The sequence below is a fragment of the Haliotis cracherodii genome, unplaced genomic scaffold, assembly GCF_022045235.1.
Source record: "Haliotis cracherodii isolate W230 unplaced genomic scaffold, xgHalCrac1.p SCAF_13, whole genome shotgun sequence".
Lineage (NCBI taxonomy): Eukaryota > Metazoa > Mollusca > Gastropoda > Lepetellida > Haliotidae > Haliotis > Haliotis cracherodii.
The window spans coordinates 35,203,940-35,226,485 of NW_027266268.1; the positions used below are offsets into that span (position 1 = coordinate 35,203,940).

Genomic DNA, 22,546 nt, shown 5'->3' on the forward strand with positions numbered 1-22,546 from the left:
GATCTCGGGGCTGCACACTCATAAATGTTACCTCAACTTACAAAACAATACAAAACCAACCCCAAGACCAATTGCTTGCAATGAATGTTTATTTGAGATGGTGACATGTTTGCAATGTTAAGATAATGGGTTTGTCATGGGCGTTTTACGTGTTCGATGTGGTCTTCAAGGATAAACGATAGAAACTGTTGTTTCGAAACAATGGCAGGGTCAGTGAGATTTCACTTCAGTTTCCAGACTTTCACAGAGTCTATCTTAAGGGCGGCGTCCTCCCCGCCCCGCACGTCTGGGTTCCACGTGGGGTACCACTGGTCCTTAGCCGCCCAGAACTGGGAGGCTGTGGCACCTATCCATGGCTTCGGGTACGCGGTGTTGTTATAGCTGTCGTCGAAGTAGTTGAAACCGCCGACGGCGACGTTAAAGATGATGTAGAACTGAAACAAATATGTTCAATGTATACACAGGGTTGTCATGCGGAATAACGAATGAGTTGTCTCCCTTGGAGTAATGTAAATACAGTAGTCACAACGTTGCACAGTGCGTGTCTCCAATATTCCATCCCTGTACATAATTAAGTCTTGACCTGACAATCAGAATCTTGAACAGAAGATTTACACTGTCGGTGATCCTGTCCACCCGATCCCTTACCGTTAGTCGCCTCTTAAGACCAGCATAGGTTGTTTCGGACCTGATTCTTACCCAAAATCACCACGGGGTTTGGCATACAAATGAAATATATCAACCGACCATTCAGCTCTTAGAACGAACGAAAGTCACAACCAGATGATGTAGAACTGAAACAGATGAATGTGTTATGTGTGGCACCGCGTTACTCAGAATTGTGCGGAATGTCGAATGAATAAGGTGTTGTCCTTGGCATAATGACAGTACAGATGTTTTCAGCAACATTAACAATGTTGTTTGTTTGTTGTTTACCGCCGCACTCAACAATATTCAAGCTAAATGTCGGCGGTCTGTAAATAATCGTGTCTGGACCAGACAATCCAGTGATTAAGATCATGAGGATCGCTCCACGCAATTGGTATCGATGACATGTATCAAGCATGGGTTGCTGAAGACCTATTCTACCCCGGATCTTCACGGGTCATATTGGCAATGTACGGCAGCCGTTAGGGCAGTAGGCACAATGTTGATCGTGGGAATTTGAAAGAAAAATAATGAAGTCCGATTTCTGATGACTGGCGACTTCTCTTCATAGAATGAACGGTAGTCACTGCCAGGAGGTAGAGGTATATCATTGACGTTGGTTTGACACCAGTTTTAGTATATAATATGTAGAGGGGATGTGACTTTGTTGTCAAATAACCGGTATATGACATTAACAACGTTGATATGGTAGGTATGGGACGCAACGCTTCACATCGGGAGTTAGAGATGTAGGTAAATGATCCATATTTACCTCTTCGAGATAAAAGGGTTTTATGAAGACATACAGATATTCGACATAAGCGTTAAGTCGAAATACTCGGAACTGATTTACACTTTAAGCTAAAATAAATACAGGTTGAACAGGACTACAACTAAATGCATGTGATTTGATGAGGGTTAACAAACATTTCATGTGAGGGTAAATGACAGAATGTGTGTATTCGTGCATTACCTCCTTGTCGAAAGGAGCAATCTTGGGGGCATCTTTCCATGGGTTTTCATAGCCTGTCTTGTTGAACTCCCCGAACCCCCAGAAGCCCGTCACCCCTGGGGTCACACGCAGAGTCTGTCTCCCGTCAAACGAGAATCTGAAATATGATTTGCATGATCAACTTTGAGAGTACAGTAAACTACGGTCATTACGAACTCAAAGGGGTTCGTAATAACCGTAGTTCGTTATAAGTATATTTACAGTATATATACACCAAATGGCCGGGACTAAAACATAAGTTCAATATATCGGTCAGTTCGTTATAAGTGTGATCGTTATAGACGTAGTTTACTGTACTTTGAGGGATATGAATGCAGCTGAAATAGCATTGCACTGGCAATGACATTCACTCGTTCAATTACAATGTAGTGTTATATACAGTCGAGGTGCATTGTTTCGAACACCTGGGAACCAGAGAAATAGTTTGAGGTATCCGGGGTTTGCACATCCGACCGACTCGATCTTATTTCCGTCTGACCAATCAACGTTGTCCTGCCTTTTATGTTTCACGCTTTATCTTCTTCAGGTCATTATACTTGATGCAAATTCAAATGTGCGGGAAGTTGAGTTGTTTCTCAGATTTTTAGTTCGGCGTATCCGGTTAAATGTTATATTGTTTGTAACTCTTTGGGCTATAAATTGAGTTCGAGACAATCAGGTGTTCGATAATTCAGTTGGAGACATTTGCGTAAAAATAGTAATAGCAATAATAATCGGCCGCGACCCGAATGTGAGTTCTCCACAACAGGGGAGTCGACACATCCGAGTTCGAGACAACAGGGTTATACTTTATATTGATTAAGTCAGTAATGGTCTAACACGTTCTTCAACGGTATTCTATATAACTCAACACGATATCGGATATAACTAAACACGATGTGGTATATAACCCAACATGACGCAGTTTATAACCCAACATGAATCATTATATAACCCGAAATAATGCAGTATATAACACAACATAACCCGGTACATTCCAGACAATGTTGATCGACTGCACTACTTGACCGCTTCTGTACACTCATGGCAAGCCTAATCTACATGCGTGAAAATGGCGCACGGTCTGAACGTGACGTACGTGATAGCGTCTTCGTCCCACTCGACTCCGTACGTATGGAACTCATCTCCGTACGTTCCATTCTCTTTCACCCTGCCAACAGAAACCGATTGTTAACAGAAAACATGATTCTGAACTCGTCTTATGATATTCCACGATAGGCATCCTAATGAGGCGAGAGAGTTAACTGACTATAAAAGTCCAGTTTCCACCCTTGCCGAACAAGGCTGGTATTATGGAGTAACATTGTGGCTGTACTGGCGAGTCTATGCATAGTCCAATCGAAATCGCGCAACGAAATCGAAATCCGACTCGTAAACTGTAATGCTGATTTCGGTCGATTGCGGGATTTGCAAAACATGTGCACCGCCAACTCGTTGTCAACAGATATTTTCCAAATATTTTCATATTTGTAATCAAGGTGCTCAAGTGATTTGATGCACTTCGCTATGTAAGACCCGATTTATCACAATATAGATCTTGATTATCGATAAGATCGTCTTGACTGGGCGCCGCCATTTTGTTTGAAGCAAATGCAAGTGATACGAGAGGTGGAATGTGATTAGTCAATAGGAGAGGCTTAGAAGGGACATTACTCGTATTATTACGTGGTGAAGATACAGGTGGTAAGATACTAAATCCGTACGTCACACGTGTGTCGTACAAGGTTGACCTTGTATTATTCGTTTTGATTGGATAAGCGTGACCTCTGTCACACAGGGACTAAATAGTTAATATGTTCATCGGCTTCTTCACTGAATGTAAAGTTTGGAGGACTACTTCAGTTAAGGATTAGTAACATAGTTTAAAATAATTATGATATCATTATTTTTTTGTATGTTGTAACACCCTGAGGTTGCTGAGTGTGGCATTAAACAACAAACAAACAAACTATATAATATACGTAAGAGTAAGAAGTATGTTAACAAGGCCAATGTTTAAAATAATCACCATAAATTGATAAAAGTGAAAACCTCCGAGGGTGAGATTTTATTTATCATCCACCATCATTCTTCCAACTTTTTCAGTTTGTAGACAGTAATAAGCAGTGTCTTAAGTGTAAGGAGTACTGCTTACAGCTTCAGTAGTAGAGCCATTAGTGATGTAATTTGATTGTGACGTCATGGTAACAATGACGTCACAATGGTCTGCATGTAGATATTGCTTGATCTCACACACGCAATATCTCCTGTGAATGCCAGTTTTATATGATAAATCGTATCTGGCCGTATGAATCGTCATGAATGACATTAATTGCCAGTTACAGGATTCCCGTTAAACATATTATGCACACATTCTGAAAGTAATGTGTGATAAGAAACGCACCAAACCTATACTCTTTATGTACATGTTGCTCGTATTTAAGAACTATCGGGTTTACAAGATGCGTGTATTAAAGTGCCATGCTTTCCTGCTGTGCTGTCATTCTAATTTGAAATTATTAAACAAATTGGTACCACTCATCTTTCAATCTACATTTAAACAAGATTGGGTTAATCACAAACACATTTGAATGTATACAAAAGCTTTACTTACTTAATATCTTTAATTTGATGATTTAAGCATTTCTTAATAAATGACCCTGCTAATTTCATAGAACTATTAACAGAGCTGACTCAACCCATATGCATGTATGGAAGGACATATATATATTTATCATATAATGGGTAGGTTTCTCGGCAGGATAAAGCCAACGGATAAAAACGATATCCGTTGGGGTCATATGCGGATAGAGATGCAAATATCAAAGGTCATGTAGGGACTACTTTCACTGTTTATAAACAAACATGTCATTCGGCGATCGAGTCAGAATTAACCATCGGGAATCTGGATAAACTACAGGGATAATTGCTATCATTATCAAAAGAACAGTCTAATATACTGAAAATCTGTGTCTAACTGTGAACGTAGCTAAGGCATTTTATAAGTTTTGGCAACTTTGGAAATATAAATTTCGAAACAATTTGGCGAGGGCACGTGGCCTAGCCAAGCGGGATCAGTAGCCATATCTGTGCTTGTAGGCCTCTGCGGCTTGAAACCTCCTCCACAAATTAAAATAGTTGGATTTGGTGGAAATATGTTTGAATTGTTACCTTGTTTCGTTTTGTCGCTGTGTGTACATCTGACTACACTTCTTATCGTTATGACAGGACAGACCGACTTTCAACGTCTGACCGTGGCCGTGACGTCTCATAGACTAGTGTTAGAGTAGCTTCCCTTTGACAAAGGGCAGTTACTCTAGCGGACAGACCGATGGATTGCCGCGAAAGGCAATTAAAAACAATTGTTGTTTTGCGTATATGTTGCTTCGCCACTGTATAAGAAACAGATTTCAGTTGGAACTATATTGGCTACTGTCACTGTCCGACTGACATATCACTTACCCTGTGACGTAATAAATATTAATGCGCGCATTCCAGGAAAACTCGCAATGTTTCGGTAATGTTTGTGAGTGAGGGAAAGCGATTTTGAAGCACAGAATTACAGAATGACATTATATGATAAAGAGGTTATCACGCTTGTGTGTTTGGGGATGGTAAATATCCTGTATTAGGAATAAACACTATGTACTTAGCTCGCCAAGGCTCGCTAAATACATGTTTATTCCTAATGCAGGATTTTTACCATCCCCAAACACACTCGCGTGATAACCTCGATATATCAGCACATTTTGATGTACAATGATTCATAATTTGGATCAGAACATTGTGTAAAAGTTGACAATCAATAGAAAACGGTATAAAGAAGATTGTTCCTCAACTAGCTTGACTCAGTCATTATACTTAAAGGAATCAGGTAAACCTGTCATACAGACCCTGAAACAAATATATCCAAAACAGCCCAATATTTGGTAAAATAAAGAAAGTCTTTTGGCTCCTCTTTATTATATTTTATAACTATTATTTAACAACTGTTTTTTTTCTGTAAAATATGTTCAATTCAGAGATAAGATGTTTGTCTAGCATCAGGTCTGTGGTACGTTCACTGCAACAGCGTTCACATTAAAATGATATTTACATATATCAATATTAACAGAGGAAATGCTTAGCATTTATCTTTAAGGAAGAGTGCCGGAGTTGCTTAATACATATATATATGGACATATATGTATGGACATTTGGATGGATAGAGATTCTTATGGGTATATATATATATATATATACCTTCTTATGATCATAGATTGTAGAAATTGCATAAAGAAAATTGAATAAACGCGTGAGTAATCTGGTTAATACCACGTTTAGCCATATTCAGCCATATTGCGATATTGGTTTCCCACATACAAGACGTACCACGAAATCATGACTTGAATTTGGACCCGGCTTTCTGGTGTTATGTAACCACTAGTCTATACCCCATAATCTCCTATAGAAAATGAGCCAAAAGTACGAATAAAGATCATAAGATTAAACTGATGTATACATATAGACATATATTTACGTTGTATTACAACGTTAATTAATCAGTAAATATGTGTTCTGCGCAAAAAAATAACACATATAAACTCATAGACACTCTGAATTTATTCTAAAAAATATAATTGTATTTTGATATATATCGATAGAAACATGAAGAGTCTGTCTGAAGAAATCTAAAGAAATGTAGGCTAGCATGGGATATTTTGGGTAGTTGTACTTCACAGTGAGACTAAAGATTAGTCTCTGGGTATATATTATTTTGTTAAAAGGAGCCCCAGTGGGGTGGAAATTTCAACCTGAACCTGTTGAACATCTTATCTTATTTCATTTGAGATTAAAGAATTACAGTAAGGACTGCGCGGAAGGGAAATTGATATATATGGTTCAGGGACTGAGTCTGTATCGCCGTCGTGATCTTTAGAGTCATGTAATTAAAGCCATCTGACAGCGACACCTGTTTGCACCCACCAGATACCAGTCACTACTGTCACTACTTCTCTCTCTCTCTCAGCGACAAGGGGACACGGGTGGCCCAGTTGTCTAAGGCGACGCGATTCGCTTTGCAGAGTTGCGTCCCTTAGGCACGCCAGAAACCTATTATTGTGGGTTCGAATCCCGGTTCGCCCCGATTATGCTTCTAGGTTTGTCAGCACCATATCCGTACCTGTGGGTTTCACCGAAGTGGTAAACGTCTGAGACCTGCATCACTTCGGGCTTTCCTCCTACATTAAGCGGCGTTAAACCCAACTCACTCACTCACTCAATCACTGTCAACGACAAAACTATCCGAAAAATGTCGGAAGTGTGTATCTTAAACCTGCTAATTTACTATTTAGATAAATGTTTTATCTTTTAAGTAGATGTATTGAACTATGGACTTGAAAAAGAGGTCATCATTGAACCATATGCAATCGAACCCATTTTATTGGCGTGTACTGATATATTATCTATACTTATACACAGGTATTCTGAACATATACAGAATTTCAATGTTCATTATTCAAAATGTACCCGTGAAGACCCGGGTTAAAATAGGCCTTCAGCAACCCATGTAAGAGGCGAGTAACAGGAACGGGTGGTCAGGCTCACTGACATGGATGAGGCATGCGATCGTATCCCAATTGCGTAGGTCGATGCCCTTGATGTCAATAACTGGATTGTCTTGTCATGATCATGATTTACAAACCACCGTCATATAGCTGGAATAATGCTGCATGCGGCGTTTAACAACAACAAATCAAACAAAAACTATTATTGAACACATTCCAACGATGAGAAATTAAACTTCTTAATTTTTATATATTTAGTTGAATATGGCCGAATATTTTGCGTACGTTTCTACGCACACCACCTGGAACCTGCCATTGCTGCTTATATCTATATTTTAATTTAGATAATTATATAACTTGCTGAAGTCATGTGCATCACATTCGAGATTTCTTCCCACGCCCCAATGGTGTTATCTTGTATACAATCGGCAATCTAAAGGCAAGACAGGTTTATTGTATTGGAGAAGCGGGACGCACAACGAAACATTGAACCGGAACCTTGGAAACTGTCAGCAACATACCGACGCAACAGGTAGCCAACCATGCATGTCAGTTAATGTGCAGTGTTACCTATTCACCACGACTGCCGTCATTGTGCGGGTCCAGGTGTGCGGGCCTCACCTCGCAAAGTGCATCAAATGACTTAAGCACTTTCAATAAGAACATGAAAAGATTTGCAAAATATCTGTCAGTCTTGTTTTTACAATATCTGAGGTGCAGTTTCTCGAGAATCAATGAAAAAATCAGAGTTGTGCAGGAGCATTGATTCTTTCCCCCAGATTTCACTATTATATAGGATTACACGCTCGATTTTTGTGTGAATAATGTGCAAGTAAGAGCTGTGGGTATATCTTGGTTAAGAATGGAGACTGAAGCTTGTGGTAGGCCTTAGGGCCTTTTTCTGGAGAGGTTTAGCAATATTTTTAAGTTTACCATTTGTTTCAAATGTAATTCCTAAGTAATTATATATATCCGTAACTAGTATTTTTGTATCACCAACATTTGTTTTGCCACCATTTATCTTTAGGTTATTTGTTGCTCAAAATACACTTACACCATCAAGTAACACTTGTATTTTGTTTTGAGTCATCGGGAAACAACAAATGACAAATGTTTAAACCAATAAGTGCTATTTTGTAATATAAAGTGGAAGATCATTGAGGAATATATTGAATAATCTGGTAGACAAAATACATCCTTATCTTACCCAGATGTTGGAGTTAAAGGATTGTAATAAATCACTTATCACAGTGTGGATTATATCCGTTTATATCACTATCTGATGTTATAAATAGTAAAGAATAAAGATTAGAACGCCTGTAACTGGCATTGTTTAAGAAGGGAATATTAGTCGATTAGTCCCATTTATCAGATATGCGCTTCGGTAGCATTAGTGTATACCTCCAGGTAGATGTTTACATTGTATCTCCCATTTTTTGTGGATAATTCAACGAGCAACATAAAAAGAAATATTCTGCCATGACAAAATAATACAGAGTATACAATAAATCGCAATTGTTCAAATAGAGGTTTCAAATCCAATAACATATATCTGATTTTAACAGATTTGTCTGAGGTGGTGATGCTTTAGTCTCTAAGTTGTGCCCTTGTTCGTGTGCCCTTGTTCTATTCAACAAGACCCGTGAAGATCCGGGCTAGAATAGGTCTTCAGCAACCCATACTTTCCGTAAAAGGCGACTATACTTGTCGTAAAAGGAGACTAACGGGATCGGGTGGTCAGACTCGCTGACTTGGTTGATACATGTCATCGATCCCAATTCCGTGGATCGATGTTCATGATGTAAATCACTGGATTGTCTGGTCCAGACTCGATTATTTACAGACCGTCGTCATATAGCTGAAATATTGCTGATTGCGGCGTAAAACAACTAACCAAAACAAACCAAATCTATTCAACAAACAGCCCAAACCGGAGATTCCACACCATATCCGATAACACTTACCCAGGGTGCCCCTGTGGGATTCTCCCTACACGTCACATTTTTTATGGGGCGACAATGCGACAAAGAGCCATATTCTGACCTTGAAAAATGTCGCTTTGTCGCATTGTCGCCCTTTGGTAAAAAAAATAAAAGATTATTCAAAGAGCGACAATAATTCGACAAATGGCCAAATGTCGCAGTGTGTTACTTTTGGCTAATTTTGACATATCATGTTTTTGGAAGGGTGACAATGCTAGTGCGACAACGCGACAATGTCCCATCTAGGATTCCACAGTAATCCGTGCAACTAAAACTGAGTTATGAGTGTGTGAGTATATGGTTTTACGCCGTTTTTAGCAATATTCCAGCAATATCACGGCGGGGGACACTAGAAATGGGCTTGTCACATTGTACCCATGTCGGGAATCGCACCCGGGTCTTCGGCGTGACGAGCGAACGCCTTAACCACTAGGCTACCCGACCGCCCCCTGAGTCATGAAAGAAGCCTCACATGCCTCTTAAAAGATAAAGTGTAAAAATGTGCTTTGGCAGCTACTGTTTTCATAACTCTTCAAGAAGCATTATCAATAATGAGATGGGTGGTGAGTTCAACTGCATGCCGATGCCAGAGCCTAAACGTTCTGATTAAAAATAATGTTCTGAGTCAATACATTTTGCCAAACGAATGGCAAGTATTACCTGTAAGAACATATTATTGATACACGTCCATGTTTTTGACGGACAAAGTGCTTTACATGCTCGGTAATAGCGAGGACTGGAATCTTTGTTTCCGTGTTTTGTTCAGGTGAACAGTTGACTTGTCCTTGCAGGTGTTTGTGACGGATGCCAGCGATGTGGGAGGATACGCTCACCTTTTCGCGAACACCCGTTATTAAGGCCTGATCCAAATCGGGTTTTTATCCATCAATCTGATACGACGTGATGTAACTGAAATACTGTTCAAAGTTGTGTTTAACTCTTTCGCGGGAGTGTGCGTTACTGCAACTGTCAAAATTATGCGTAGTGATGTTATACAATGTGTACAAGAAAGCATATTCAATTATCCAGTTAACGCCCAAAACCGCATTTGTTAAACACTCATAATAACAGATCAGATATACGCATGGTGCTTTGAGTTACAGCTATGTCCTCCAGTGGTGGGAATTTGCGTATTAATTCTTGCTAAAATGTTGTCCTGTGTTCCAACTAACTTCAGTAAGAGGCGACTAACGGGATCGGGTGGTCAGGCTGATTTTGTTGACTAGAGTTTGTTGATTTTCACGTCTTAGGTATAGGGTGGTACAGTTAACGTGAATGTCTTTGGCGAACACTCTGATTTCCCTCTTCCAAAATGGTACGGACATGATATAAATTCAGCTGGTAGATCAAGGAAACCGAACCAGTTTGATTGCACAGCCGGGACACCGGCCGTGCGAGTGACCGACTGTTGGTCCGATATTCAAAACGCGACGCTAATGTGACTCCTCAAATTTTCTTATAGGTTTCCTGTGTACCAACAAAATGGCGCTTGAATTACCATAAGTTGAAGAAATTCTTCCAAAAGGATCTTGAGCGTCGGTGCTGTTATGTTTGCAAACACAACTGCAGGCGCATGTTGTTAATGCGTAGGCATAGAAATCTCAACATTGCCCATATTTGGGTATAAATCAATATTCATGCGCAACCAGAGTTTACAACCGGTTGCAGTTTGGTCTGTCAACGAAAGAAAGTTGTTATGTATTTACACTTAAATACATATTTAATGTGGGTAATTAATAAAATGCACAACTCATTCTCGTTAGATGCCATTTTTACGAAACTCGTGAACTTTCGGTCAGATACCACAGTAAGTCCACTCGTTCCGTAAAAATGGTATCTATAACGAGAATGAGTGTAGTATTCTCTTTATAGCCACTGGTGGCGCTACGATCGAGCCCAGGAATTCCAGCCTAGTTCGGCAAGGGTGTAAACTTGACTTTTATTTAAGAATTGACCTCACTTTGTGTGAGTTCATTGGAGTATGAACCTTCATAGAGTGAGGGCCAAACTGTATGAACGTCGGATCTTGCGACGGCGTTCATACAATGTTTGGCCCTCACTCTATGAAGGTTCATACTCCAATGAACTCACACAAAGTGAAAGTCAATTCTTATAATTTTTTATCACAATTTCTTACCTCAAAGGATGTAGGCCAAGATCTAAACAGAGTTTTATTATTTAGTACGTGTGACTTCATGTTTACACTGACAGCCAAACAACAACCAGCTATATCGCGGAATAAAATAGTTCCCCAAAAAGAGAGGTGACATGAGCGTATGGATGCAGAGCTTGCTCTTCAGAAACATCTTACGCAACACATGTGTTCATATAATATCCTCATTAGATGAGAAAGGTCTGTTATGAACTACCTCAGTAAGTCAGTCACAATCACAGGGCGTCGTAATATATTTAAATTAAGTACAAGACGTCAAAATGGCCGACACGATAAACGTGATGGGAGGATTTCCGAAGTTGTTAATGAACCTGTGGCGGTTACATGTGTTAGTCATCATTGATCAACTAAACAAATATTGAAAGGTGATTAAAGGTGCGTCAAACAGACACCAATGTAAATTTGTAGATTGCTGGAGACAATCACTGTCAGTCTAGACACAGATCGAGTCGATACTGACGATAGTTTGGATGTGCATTTTTTCGTTTGTTCATTAGGATGGGCCGTAGCGAGGAAAAATTTGTGAACAATCATGCAGTCAAGCTCTCTTACGTTTCTCAATGTATACTGAAATGCTGAGACCAAGATTAAAGGTTCTAAATGATCAGAAATAATGTTTATGTATGTTTTCGTGCTAGGGAATTCCCAGTGGTTTCCCTAGGAATGTGGAAGTAGTCCGTTAGTGTTTACGTCATTTCAAGAACACGGTCTCGTGAAAAACGTATGAACGTCAAATTGTGTCGTTCATACACTTATGAACGTCAATTTCGCGGTCATGTGACCGACCTCTCGTCCAATGGAAAAGTCGCATATCGTGTAAACGTCAAATTAAATAATTATAGTCAGTTAATCCTCTTGCCTCGGGAAGATGACGATAGGCGGCACTATAGGAATAGGCTCACACATGCTATCACCACCAATACACCTGTTGTATATATTATTGTCCTTCTTAACCTCCTGGTTATAAATTACCTATTTTGATTGACAGATTGCGAACAAGTCGGACCTACCAGGACTGGTGGGCACGTGACCAGCCGTTGTTGAAGTAGTCGGGGCCGAAGTGAAGAGTGCTGCCGTAAGCGTCCACCCCGACAGAGCGGCCATTCGCGTCGTAGTAGTGTCGGTTACCTGTGTGGATGAACACAAATTAAACCGCCTTGTCATTTGAGGGGCGAAGATTCCCAGTCATAATCTAATCTGTCAATATTTGTTTGAAAATATAATATGCTATGCTGTCCCCTGGCCTAGGTAAATTGGGTTCACGTCGCGTTCAAGATTATTGCACTTAATAGCGACGTGCATGCACGTGTGTGTGTGGCTGCTTGTAGTCCGGACTGATGCCGATTTATAGTGCTAGCACACTGCGATACCAGGCCACAGTTTAACATGAATACCCCACTCAAACACAGTATACTGACTCCTCTCCTTGTTTTAGCCCCTTACTGCCGAGTGCCAGACAGGGTAACATCAAGTACCATCTTTAAACGTCTTTTGATATGACGCGGCCGGGGATCAAACCCCGGACCTTCCGCTCTCCGGGAGGACACTCTTCCACTAGACCACGCACAGAACATATGTGACAGAACATAGGAACCTACAACCTTAACTACCTCCCCGTTTTTAACTGAATTAAAACACTAGATACAGAGATATTCAGCGTTTATAGATATACCAATACATCTGTGTTATGAATTCGAAGCTGATGTTTTAATTTCATTGACCAGTTTATGTCCAAGACTTAATCCAATACATTTACTTGTTTATGTTTGGGATTTGGAAGAAAGGTTTTCATTCAGTATGGTCATATTTACCTCTGCTCTCCATGATGTCAATCTCGCCGGACGCCGGCCAACGGCCATACTCCGTGTACGTCGGCAGCATCCATATGGCTGAAACAGATGACCATTTTATACACTTATGTTAGACCAATGTGACGGGTCTGCTGATTGGGGCGTGATGAACAAGCTAGAACCACGTTATCGTCATCGTTTCGAGGACGTTATGAACGCGTTATCAAGGCGGTATCGAAGCCAAACCTATTCGTTATCAACGCGCTACTTGTACGTTATCCATGTGGATAGTGGCGTTATCAAGACGCGATTAATGCGCGTTACCCACACGTAGGTAAAGCATAAGCTACGAATTATAAAAGCGTTACCAACATGTTACCAACAGGTTATCAAAACTTTACTCATGTGTGTCGACCTCTTAGAGTGTACAGGCATATTTGCTAACCGCAAGTCGTTTTAACACTCTTAAACTTGTTTTACAAATAATTAAAAGTACTAGAATTTAAACTTCACTAAAAAGTGTAATCCCAAATATAACATTTGTCACATCTGACAAATTTCTAAAAGGCCTTGTGTATCCATAGCTTTCGACAATGGGAACTGGGCCATGTTACACATTTCAGAGGGGTACACAACGTACCTGATCTACACTACCAGTTATGGGACTTTCATTTTATTTGAAGCCTTGGTGGCTCTGTGGGTTAGATCGCTGACTGGATCAAATCGCTGACTTTGTGTGCTGGTGATTCACTCCGAGAGTGTGTGTTCAATTCCCGTAATTAAACTCAACCCTAAAAAGTACTAGAATGTGTCCTTCACAAAGAAAGTGTGATCGCAAATAGAACATTTGTTACATTTGACCACTTTCTAAAAGGCAATGAGTGTTCATGATTTAAAAAAAAGTTTTTATCAGTAAGTAACAAGAAAAGATTTGATACGATGCATCAACATTTACACCGTTGGAACCATATGGAAAAAGACCGGTAGACCATTGAGGGTCTCTCTTTCATTATTGTGACATATTTCCAACACATTCTATTAATTTAGGGGTTTCGTTAAAAATAAAACTGAACAACTAACAACATAATGGTAATGTGCAATACACATACAGTAACATTCGTTTATAACGAACACGCTTATAACGAACTGAGGGATATAACGAATTGTTTTAATGTCCCGGCCATCAGCAACCACCAAAACAGGGTCGCACCCTAAACATAGTTTTCTGCAGGGAATGTCAGCGATAAGTGTGTATGTCATCGACGCGTGCCTCCCCAAAAGGCGATGTGAAATTTGATCATAAATGTACACATATTACTTTTACGCCGGGCTGGTGGTCTTGGTGAGGACAATGGTTTTGGGTGTACAAACATACTTTGTGAGCAGTTAATATATTTGCTTGAAACGGACCTTGTTTGACACGTTCTGTGTCAACATCTTAATATCAGCATACCTACATGCGTATTATTGCTCACTTTTAGGGGGTTGGTTTAGAAGATAAACATACTGAGTTTTCAATGTAGAGCTAGCTTACCTGAAGATTTATTCTACCATGACTTAATAAAACGCGACCTCTTTGGTGTTACAAAATATATTAAGTAAAGCGGCATGGGTTGAGTCCAGTGTTTTGTTGATCAGAACTTACGGAATCACCGACAATAGCCTTTAAACAAAATATGGCGCTCTGTATGCTCAAGCAGTTTGTTTACACGTGATACTTCTCACGAACTTATGCGAGGCACTAAAAAGCATGTAGCACGGCAAGTTCGTAAGCTAACATGAGGTGGTCACCCTTAAAGACAACTAAGCAAGTTCTACATCGCTCGTCACCATTATGATGCCATATCGCTCATTCAACCATGAATTTGGAATTTACTCGATTCTGATTGGTTAATCAGAGGCTATCATATCACAATAAACCCCCTCTGATTGAAACAGCTGATTTGACGGCCGCATCACCGCGGAAACTAATTTATCATCCACAACTGGCTCCCAAAACTGGCTGCGCGTTCGGTTCCAAACTCAATTTAGCGCGGTTAAATCTACAGGTAACCTTGCTCTACATTGAAAACACAGTATGTTTATCTCCTAATTGTGACGCACAAGATATGACGTCACAGTTGTATATAGAAAAGCGCCAAATTCCAAGTTCTCTGTTGTCCTCTGAACTTAAAATACAATCTCTTTTAAGATGTATTACCACACATCCTTTGAATATTATAGTAACAGTAACTTTGCATTTTGTAACTTATAATTGTAGATATATTTCTTTATGCCTACCGACAATGACTGGAAAAAGTACCTTTCTATGAATATTAGCTTCGTGGTGATGCACCCGTCAAATGGGCTGTTTCAATCAGAGAAAGTTTATTGTGATTTAACAACCTCTGATTGACCAATCAGAATCGAGTGAATTCCAAATTCAGGGTAGAATATTTGCTATATGTAACGAGAGTGGGTGAAGTACACCAGAGACTACTATTATTGTCACATCACGTGACATGAATTGTTAGAGTGAGTGAGTGAGTTGGGTTTAACGCCGCTTTTTGACAGTATTCCAGTTATATCGCGGCGTGTCAGCTTAATGTGGGAGGAAAGCCCGAAGTAATGCAGGTCTCAGACGTTTACCACTTCGGTGAAACCCACGAGCACGGGTATGGTGCTGACAAACCTAGAATCATAATCGGGGCGAACCGGGATTCGAACACACATTCATATGTTTCTGGCGTGCCCAAGGGACGCAACTCTGCACAGCGAATCGCGGCGCCTTAGACGACTGAGCCACCCGTGCCCCCCATGAATTGTTACAGGTGACTACGTTTGTTCAGAATGTTTCAATGATAATGAAACAAGATAAACACTAATCAATGTGTCAATATAGTCCTGTACTAATATGGAAGTAGAGATTGTTGTGACTTTATTTGTAGTAAATTTCATTGGAAATAACTGATTGAAGCCTTGCTGAAACGTCAAGTGTTGCCCTGGCCAGAGTTTCCTACTGAAATCAGCAGCCACATGACAGACTTGATCGTCCGAGAAGTTTCAGAATGAGACGGGTCTAGAAGGCTGGCTGTACCAGAATACTGTCCTATAAAAGAGCGACACGAGGACGATTCGATGCCTTTTACGACCTGCCTGTTGTGCGTCTTCCATAATTGCTAGGTGCCGATTGGATACCTTTTTGAAAGCACCGACATCCTGCCAACTTTCAACACTATTCCGGATACAAGAGCGGAGACAGGTCTCTTTCAAAACGTTTGACAGTGACACTGCTGTACATTCGTTAGTGCACTGGCATCTATTAATTATGTATTGCCTTTTGTGATACACGAAACAGGGTATTTCAATATACATGTAATGTGTGGTCATTAATTATTTCACATTGATCTTGTGTGGTCATTAATGATTTCACATTGATCTTGTGTGGTCAGTAATGATTTCACAATATAGTTCTGCACCAACTGATTTTTGGGTTAATATTGGCGTTTCAGTTTGGAAATCAGAATACTCATCAAAACTAGATCCCCCGAAAGTGGCCAGAGCGCGAATTGCCTCGTGTGTATGATGTTTTGAGCAATAGTGAACACATGAATGATATGTGTGACACGCAAATTTTTCGCGTCCGGTTGCGATCTAGGGAACGTTTTATTCGAACAACATTTAGGAGTGATATATGATGTGGGAGTTACGTACCGGGCCACAGCCAATCTCCCTTGGGGAGTTGAGCCGATATTTCCACCTTGCCGTATTTAAAGTTCAGACCCCTGGAGCTCCGGAGTCGGGCGGACTGAATAGGGTTGATGATGTTGGCGTTGCTGCCGGTGCGCTCACAGCCGTAGAAGGCGTTGCCGGTACAGGTGTCGTGAGGACCGCCACCTGGAATATACAGAGTGAGTGAGGTTATGCGCCGATTTGTGCATGATTCAAACCACATACCGGCTTATATAGAAAATAAGTTATCGTTCATTGACATAAACATCGTCACCGTTGTATTGCCATTAATCACGTCCCTTTGCCACCATCACATAGGCCTGTGGGATGGCCTAGTTGTTAAAGCGTTCGCTAATCACGCTGAAATCCCGGGTTCGATTCCCTATATGGATAGAATGGGTGCAGCTACATTTCTGGTGTCTGCGGAGGTACATTGACATACATGAACCGAGCCATACATTACGACCACCGGGTCAGACCCGCAACGATTCGGGGTAGAATAGGTCTTCAGTAACTTCGTAAGACAATGCTTGTCGTAAGAGGCGACTAACGGGATCAGGTGGTCAGACTCGCTGACTTGGTTGATGCATGTCATCGCATCCCAATTGCGTAGATCGATGCTCATGATGTCAATCACTGGAAGGCCTGGTCCAGACTCGATTATTTACAGACCGCCGTCATATAGCTGGAATATTGCTGATTGCGGCGTTAAACAACAAACAAACAAACAATTGGGTCATCATTTTAATCGTCTCTGCAACAAGTCAAGTGTGTTGTTCCGAATGATCCCTCTCACCAATATGCCCCCTGAACATATCCGAGTTGTTCTCTGGTAATCTATTCTGGACGTAAGAGGCGACTACGTGGATCGGATGTATCCATTGTATCCAATCATGGTTTGTCTGGTCCAGACTCGATTATTTAATTGCCTTCGTAGCTGGATTGTTGCTGATCATGAGTGCGAATTTCAACAAGAAACGAACAAAAAATATCGCTGCCATTACCCCACAGTTCAAGTTTTCCGGAAGTGAGGAAGGCCTCGCCAAACTGGTCCGCCGTCAACGTCTACAACAGACAGAACACAGTAACTGTTGCAACTCACGTTGATCTCGTTTCGCCCTGCTTAAGCAGACGGAATGGCATATATGTGTGCGTTGCATGTGAGAACCACAAGTATTGAATATAACAACAGTAGAGAAGTCAATCTAGGTGTACGTTGACTCACGGGTTTGATGTAGAGGACGCCATCGCGGACGTAGCTGTTGGTGCGGTTGTTGGTGTAGAACTGGAACTCCCAGTTCTGAAACACGAACGTGTTAAAAATATATCAACAGTTTTCTTATGAAGCAAGTGAGCTTGGATTGACGTCACTTTGAACAGTATTTCAGTTACATTACGTCGTGTAAGGTCAAGGTCATGGTGGAAAAATCTTAAAAACATTATACGTTTATGACGCCTATGGGAAATTCTCAGAAAAAATCTGAATTCCAGTTCTTCTGCAACCAGCGGGTAATAAATAAAATCATTTGATAAAACAGTTTGTAATAATAAAACTTTAAAAATGTGATTTTGCATTTGATGATTTATAAAACAACATATTTAAAAAATGAGAATAAGACCGTGTTCCCCATTTGGAGCAGGAACATAAGTCTTTTGCTGATATTGGGAACTCGTCCCTCCTGTTACCAGATCAAAATTAAGGCAATGACCACTCCCATTGCATCCCATAATTCCATCTTTGAACAGGAATTTCTGCTTCCTGCCGTACCAATGAGCGTGTTAAGAAATATGAACAGTAACTGTTTTGTTAAGTAGCAAGTGAGCCTGGATTGACGCCACTTTGAACAGTATCTCAGTTATATTACGTCGTGTAAGGTCGAGGTCATGGTGTAAAAACCCAAAGCAGCGCAGACGTTATACGTTTATGACGCTAATCGGAAATTCCCAGAAAATGTCTGAATTCCAGTTTTTCTTCAACCAGCGGGTAATAAATAATATTAATTGATACGACAAAAGTTTAGGTAATTATAAACATTTGTTTTCAACGGGAATTCCCATTTGTACTTCCTGCCGTACCAATGATGATCGGAAGTTAAGTGTTCATTTCAAGTTCACATATCATGAGTACCCTTTGTCCTTTATGTTTCCAACCATTTTGACATATTTACCAACTTGTTGGCATGCTTGGTTACTTGTTAAGATAAGTCATAGTTAACTGTGAAAATGCCAGGCTCTTCCATTCCACAGAGAGAGTATCTTGGCTAAGATGTAAAATGACATAAGATACTTCCCTCTTGTTACTGCTCCATAGTAACATCAGGGACAAGTTAAGTACAGTAAACTACGGTTATAACGAACTCAAAGGTACCACTAATTTTAGTTCGTTATAAGCATATATACAGCATATGTACAACAAATGCCGGGACTAAAAATAAGTTCGTTATATCGGTCAGTTCGTTTTAAGCGTGTTCGTTATAACCGTAGTTTACTGTAACTGGAGGGACATTGTGTAATTTAGAAAGGAATTCCTTGCTAAATGTTAAAGTTTCACATACAGTTTAATTAATACAAATTAAGTTTTTCGTGATGTGTGTGTAGGTTTAAGTCAAACATTTCAAATATCTGTTCATGTCACATGAGCATATTTTACTTCACTAAAATAACACCAGGCACAATTTGAACAGTTATTTAAACTGTGATGTCTGGATTGGTACACATTGCATGGACTCTTGGGGAAATAAGGTTCTTGTTTCCAGATTGTCTTGGTTGTCTCAGCTGCTGAGAAGCCGAGATGCTATAGACAGAAGCATGATCAGAAACGTGGAAAGATGTACCACTTAGCTCATGTTACGATAATTATATACGTATCTCGCGAGAACTACTGCAGTAGACTTGTCACAATACCATTGTTATGAATAATAGTACAGATAATCCTTTCCATTTTAGAAACTTATTTTGTGACGTCTACTTTTCTCAAAAAATAGTTTTGCCTGTACGGTAACAGGAAGGAAAAAGGTTGTGTATTAATGACAAAAAAATATAAAATTAAGTTATTAAGACAAACAAGTTTTGTCAATTTTGCCATAAAGAAAATCGGACATTTTCCGAATCGGAGCCATATTTGAAATCAACGAGTATGTGTACAGTGCTGTCAAACTACGGAGCAGAATGTAATTGTCTTTCAGTGGATCCTGGCATGGTGGCTAGGAAACATAACGCAAGGCCTAAGACTACAGCATGGGTCGTCCGAGTAACATAGAGGTAGGTTAGGATATTCAACACATCAGTGTTCGACTTACGCCTCCCCCACCAGCCGTCAGCTCGTGTTCCCACACTTTGAAGTCCAGTGTGTCGAAGTTGTCGTGGAACATGAGGCAGGGGTACTCAGTGCACTCTGATGTCGTTGTTGATGGTGTTGCTGCTGTGGCGCACGGCTTGTAGCAGATAGACGTCTTCATCCTGGAAGTAGTACCACCCACAGTCACGTGTGATGCATGTTGCGAGACAGTTGGGGGACTAAGGGTATACGTCACATCGAGCAATACTGCGTAGCGATTGGTAGTTGTGCATATAATCCATAGTGTGTACATGTCATGCAATACCTACAAGGTAAGTAACTCATTATCGGTTACATGGATGTTACTGTATCTGTCATACAGTATCTGCTACAGGTAATGTAAATGCCATTCAGTGTCTGCTACAGGCTATGTAAACGTTATTCAGTGTCTGTTACAGGGTAGGTAAATGTCAAACAGTGTCTGCTACAGGGTATGAAAATGTCATTCAGTGTCTGCCACAGGCTATGTAAATGTCATACTATATATGCTACAGGCTATGTAAATGTCATACAGTGTCTGCCACAGGGTATGTAAATGTCATACAGTGTCTGTTACAGGGTTTGTAAATGTCAAACAATTTCTGCTTCAGGATATCTTAATATCATACAATATATGCTACAGGCCATGTAAATAGCATACGATATCTTATACAGGGTATGTTATGTCATACTGTGTCTGCTACAGGGTATGTAAATGTCATACAGTGTCTGCTACAAGGTATGTAAATATTACACAACATCTGCTACAGGCTTTGTAAATGTCATACAGTGTCTGTCACAGGGTATGTAAATGCTATACAGTGTCTGCTACAAGTAATGTAAATGACATACAATGTCTGCTACAGGGTATGTAAATATCATACAATGTCTGCTACAGGCTATGTAAATGTCATACAATATCTGCTACAGGCTATGTAAATGTCATACAATATCTGCTACAGGCTATGTAAATGTCATACAATATCTGCCACAGGTAATGTAAATATCATTCAGTGTCTGCTACAGGGTATGTAAATGTCATACAATGTCTGCTTCCGGGTTATTAAATGTTATACAATATCTGCTTTATTGTGTAATATCATACAATATCTGCTACAGGCCATGTACATGTCATACGATATCTTATACAGGGTATGCAAATATTACACTATATCTTCTTCTTGCTGTGTAAATGCCATAAAGTGTCTGCAACAGGTAATGTAAATATCATTCAGTGTCTGCTACAGGGTATGTAAATGTCATACAATGTCTGCTACAGGCTATGTAATGTCATACAATGTCTGCTACAGGCTATGTAAATGTCATACAATATCTGCTATAGGGTATGTAAATGTCATACAATATCTGCTATAGGGCGTGTAAATGTTACACAATATCTGCTGATGGTGTTGCTGCTGTGGCGCACGGCTTGTAGCAGATAGACGTCTTCATCCTGGAAGTAGTACCACCCACAGTCACGTGTGATGCATGTTGCGAGACAGTTGGGGGACTAAGGGTATACGTCACATCGAGCAATACTGCGTAGCGATTGGTAGTTGTGCATATAATCCATAGTGTGTACATGTCATGCAATACCTACAAGGTAAGTAACTCATTATCGGTTACATGGATGTTACTGTATCTGTCATACAGTATCTGCTACAGGTAATGTAAATGCCATTCAGTGTCTGCTACAGGCTATGTAAACGTTATTCAGTGTCTGTTACAGGGTAGGTAAATGTCAAACAGTGTCTGCTACAGGGTATGAAAATGTCATTCAGTGTCTGCCACAGGCTATGTAAATGTCATACTATATATGCTACAGGCTATGTAAATGTCATACAGTGTCTGCCACATGGGGAACGCCAGAAGTGGGCTTCACAATGGGGAATCGACATGGGATCACAAGTACATAAAATAAGTGTATAAAAATGTATTGATATATGGACATTGACAAGCATTGTATCAGGGCTACTCAAGGGGCTGCAATAAAAACAACGAAACACTTCCCATAAGCATCAGAAATCTGGACTGGCAGAAGTATCTGCTGAAGGCAGAGTCGATTGTACGATTTTAAGAAACGCTATGAGCCAAAATATTTGTTAAAATATCATCTTGCAACAATATTTTCTTTTTAACAGTCTGAAACATAGTTATGTTTCAAACAAATTCCTTCTGGGACAATATATTTTTCGATACCGAAGATCAAATGGCCGGTCTCCAACAAGACTGTCCAGGAAGAGGATTTCCGGATTAACGAAGACTGCAATAACGAGGTTTCACTGTAGATTATCATTATAACTTACTTTGGGTTCGTGTCGTCAGACTGTGCCAAGACAGATGACGCCATGCAGATGAAGACGATAGCTGTCCTGACAAATCCCACCAT

At 40.2% G+C, this 22,546-nt stretch overlaps 1 protein-coding gene across 1 annotated transcript; it reads right to left on the reverse strand.

Annotated features, from left to right (window-relative positions):
- Window positions 1-81: 81 nt before the first annotated feature.
- Window positions 82-22,546, reverse strand: LOC139458646 (beta-1,3-glucan-binding protein-like). The gene is made up of 10 exons (XM_071240064.1): window positions 22,464-22,546; window positions 20,141-20,300; window positions 18,067-18,141; window positions 17,846-17,906; window positions 16,824-17,006; window positions 13,152-13,229; window positions 12,351-12,468; window positions 2,739-2,810; window positions 1,622-1,757; window positions 82-434 (listed from the first exon to the last, which is right to left on the reverse strand). Exons 1-10 carry the CDS (start codon window positions 22,544-22,546, stop codon window positions 222-224), a joined length of 1,179 nt encoding a protein of 392 aa, XP_071096165.1. The 3' UTR covers window positions 82-221.

Bases quoted from the DNA above. Each gene is read 5' to 3' on its own strand.
- LOC139458646 (XM_071240064.1), bottom strand. From the start codon at position 22,546: ATGGTGGGATTTGTCAGGACAGCTATCGTCTTCATCTGCATGGCGTCA. The intron at 2,811-12,350 runs GTAGGTCCGACT...TTCTGTTGGCAG, and splicing joins TCACGTGCCCACCAGTCCTG to GGTGAAAGAGAATGGAACGT. The intron at 435-1,621 runs GTAATGCACGAA...TATTTGTTTCAG, and splicing joins TTGCTCCTTTCGACAAGGAG to TTCTACATCATCTTTAACGT.